Source organism: Trematomus bernacchii, unplaced genomic scaffold (assembly GCF_902827165.1).
Source record: "Trematomus bernacchii unplaced genomic scaffold, fTreBer1.1, whole genome shotgun sequence".
Taxonomy (NCBI): Eukaryota; Metazoa; Chordata; class Actinopteri; order Perciformes; family Nototheniidae; genus Trematomus; species Trematomus bernacchii.
The window spans coordinates 10,082,047-10,085,452 of record NW_022987973.1 but is presented as its reverse complement, the minus strand read 5'-3'; the positions used below and the strand labels follow the sequence as shown (position 1 = coordinate 10,085,452).

Genomic DNA, 3,406 nt, shown 5'->3' with positions numbered 1-3,406 from the left:
AAATGTACGTAAACAGCTCTTAAAGCACCCCATGCGGATCTCTCTCTGAACTGCCTTTGAAAACATTTTAATGTTCAGTTTTGATAATTTCGTTTGTGTTCTTTCACAATTGGGTATGGATGGTCATAAACCGTTTCTGATGTTTGCAAATAAAAATGTATTTAATGGTGTATGTACATGTTAATGTTTGTTGTGTAAAAACTCTGTCTTTGTCAATAACTCCCAAACAAAAAATATAATTTTGTTCTTTTATTCATCCTCATGACTTTCAGATGAATAGTGTGGAGGAAGTCCTGCTGGTCTGAAAACGTTGGGATCTCCTCCGTTGCGTCCATGCTCATTTGCCCTCTGATCAGCAGCAGAGTCTTCGGCACCATGACCCATTTTTTCCTGCACCCACTCTCTGCCATTACTGAAATGGAAACATAGACAATGTACATCAGAATGAACTGATTAATAAAACAAGTTCGGTAAAAAAAAGACTGTGGTTGTCTGAGCAAGCAAGGTGTACAAAGGTGTTATGGTCTTAGGCAATAATAAGTATAATTGCAGTAGGTATAATTGTACATTTGGATTGGATCTGTGAAAAGCTGCAGGAAGCAGAGCGGAGCCACTTTTTGGGAAGAAACTGGATCTAAAATGTTTAGCAAATGCATCTATATGTTAATGAGATGGAGCGTCATTAAGGTAGGCCCGAATATTAGTTATTTATTGCATATGATTGTGTACAAATGATACACAGATCTGGTTGTCAGCTGCAAAGAACATCAGAAATAAGCCGTTTAATAATGGGATGGCATATCAATTATGAATGGATAGAAAATGATCACTGAGGTACTGAATACTTTATCAACGATTTGACTTTACAGGTCACTTGTTAGACACTTTTATCCAAAGCGAATTACATACACTCAATACTGTGGGCAATCCACAGGAGCAATTTGCGGTGAAGTGTCTTGGCCTGGGACACAGCGGCCTGCTGACTGCAGTGGGGATTGAACCAGTGGTCTCCTGATCTGAAGATCAGTGCACAAACTCACTGAGCCACAGCCTCCCTTATATATCGATAAATAATAATGTAAAAGATAATATATAAGATAAGAATGTAGAGAAAAAATGTGCTCTTTGATCAATCTGCTGCTTTACAAACAAGAATGTTTTCATTTTTAGAAAAAAACTAAGAGAAACAGCCAACATTGTATAAGAAGATGTGTTCCTACACTTTGCTCCTCACCTGATCACCTCAGCTGCCCATTTGCCTCCTTCTCCTCTGCTGGCAGCATTAGCGTTTCCTCTGGCATGAAAGTATTTGTCTGCGCCTATCGTGTTGGCCTTCCTCATATCAATGTATGCCCTCCCCATATCACCAGCTCCTGGTCAGGACCACCGGGTACAGTCAGATAAAGGAAAGAATCCAGATATAAAAATAAATAAATAAATAAAATAAAAAAAACATGTCATTGACATTTCAAACTGTAAATCCTAGATATATGGTGTAAAATTATTCACATCGTTTTTTAGAGATCTTAAAAAGTAATGTTTCTAACCTTGAATGGCTTCTATAGGAAAGTTGATCCACCTTGCATTGGTTTCCACAATGAAGAACAGAGCAATTCCTGCAATAAGCAACTTCATGGTTCCAGCTGTCTAAAAGAAAATGTTACAATTATTTAAACCAATAAATACATATGTACCTTTATATTTTCAGATGTGTCAAACTTACTTTGCTTTTCCTGTTGAGTGTCCAGTAAGTCTTATCAGATCGTAGCCACTGAATAGTAGTACTCATTTGACTCTACTTATATTCAGTTGGGTGGTAGGATTTCTCAATAATGGACATTTCTGACCATGTGGGGTCCAGTTTGAGATAAGAAAAATCTAACAAACACACTGAGGGTATTCCTAGTTGTGCAACTACACACACAAAAGGCAGGGACAAGTTTTATGTAAACAACAATATAAAAAGATACTATGTCATCTCTTCCCTTCCCCCTCACTACAGTACCACTTGACCTTTCATGAAAACATTATATTCGTATTACCCCCGAGCAAATTCTTAAAAAAAACTAACAATCAACTACTATGAAAACATAGTGTGGAGAGTAACTTCTTTAAAAAATGTCTTGTCGAGCTTTTGGCTTGTATTAGTATTAGTTCGTCTCAAAACTTCCACTCCCCAAATGTTTGACGAATGCTTTTGCTTATTTTTTCCTCAGAAATTCAGCTAATTTTTGAAAAAGAATTGCAAGTAAACTATAACTCAAGCTATGAATCACAAGGTACAGATTTTTGCTATGTACCATGAGGTCCTGATAGAAAAGTCATAGGGGTTTTGTTTAATATCCTTATTTTTACTTATATTACAAACATCAACCATTGTCATAAAAACAGACACATATTTTCTTATGTTGAATAAATGACCCATCTTTTTTCTAGTGATAATGGATCGTTCTACATTTCTTTATTTTTTTATTTAATGTTGTGTTCAATACTCACTGAAGAAGCTTTGATTGTTCTAGTCCTGTTGCAAAATAGGGTGAGGTTTATTGAGACAAAGAACACAACATGTTATGAGAGCCTGTTTGCTTAAGCTGTACTTACTTTATAGGGACATGTTGCTCTGTTGAAAGCCCGCTTGTTGGCATTACACAGAATGGGTCTTATTTAAGTTGTGACAGAGTATTTAACTTTTAGTCAAACAGGAGATACAATAATGTGTTTACGAAGACTGTTGATGGCAGGGACAAAAATATAATTTAAATGATCTTTGTTAATTGCTCATACTTCCTTTTAATGAAGACTATTATTACCCATAGTAAATATGTAATTTGGGATGTCTAACAGTCAATATAAATAAATGCATATATCAATCATATCCAGTCATATGCTTTATGACTAATACCATCACACACAGTGTTGGGGAAATATTTTCCAAGGCCCATAACTTTGACGCAGTTTATCAGTTCATACTGTCCTGACTGAGCACAGGCACCTGTAAGCTTGGCTGCTGTGCTCTCAGTGTTTTGTTTCCCTGTTCCTGCCTGTTGGCGTCAGCTGATAGAGGTGTTATGATTCTATCTTGTTATGCACAATGTTGATTATTCTCTCTGAACTAGCTAAATACATGGGTCTGGGGTAGAGTTCTTCAGAATTGATTGTGGCATCTCAACCGTGTTGAGATGTTGATGTGGTCAACTCGTGGCCCGTGACATGTGGTGTGAATTCTCCGGCCGAAGCTCCAAATAAACCTTCAGTGTTTGCCTTCAAAGCTCCAGCTCTCCTCGTGTCTCTCTGAGTCCTGTCTCCAATTGCTTCCGAAGTTTCCCCCACACACAGTTGCTACGATAGTTAAGATTAATTGAGCAGATAACTGGTGTGCATCATATTTCCCTTCAATCTTCTACAA

The 3,406-nt window shown here is 37.1% G+C and overlaps 1 protein-coding gene across 2 annotated transcripts; it reads right to left on the bottom strand.

The window, feature by feature from the left end:
* Positions 1-234: 234 nt before the first annotated feature.
* Positions 235-1,774, bottom strand: saa (serum amyloid A). Of its 2 annotated transcripts, none has more exons than XM_034116913.1 (4): positions 1,724-1,774; positions 1,548-1,647; positions 1,235-1,373; positions 235-412 (listed from the first exon to the last, which is right to left on the bottom strand). In XM_034116913.1, exons 2-4 carry the CDS (start codon positions 1,633-1,635, stop codon positions 250-252), a joined length of 390 nt encoding a protein of 129 aa, XP_033972804.1. In that variant the 5' UTR covers positions 1,636-1,647; positions 1,724-1,774; the 3' UTR covers positions 235-249. The 2 variants fall into 2 exon arrangements, with proteins under 2 accessions (XP_033972804.1, XP_033972805.1); XM_034116914.1 differs by having other exon boundaries at positions 1,548-1,643; positions 1,724-1,743.
* Positions 1,775-3,406: the final 1,632 nt, after the last annotated feature.

Coding starts and splice junctions, on each gene's coding strand:
- saa (XM_034116913.1), bottom strand. CDS start 1,635: ATGAAGTTGCTTATTGCAGGAATTGCTCTGTTCTTCATTGTGGAAACC. Junction 1,374..1,547: donor TCCTATAGAAGCCATTCAAG/GTTAGAAACATT, acceptor GGTCCTGACCAG/GAGCTGGTGATATGGGGAGG. Junction 413..1,234: donor TGGGCAGCTGAGGTGATCAG/GTGAGGAGCAAA, acceptor TTTCCATTTCAG/TAATGGCAGAGAGTGGGTGC.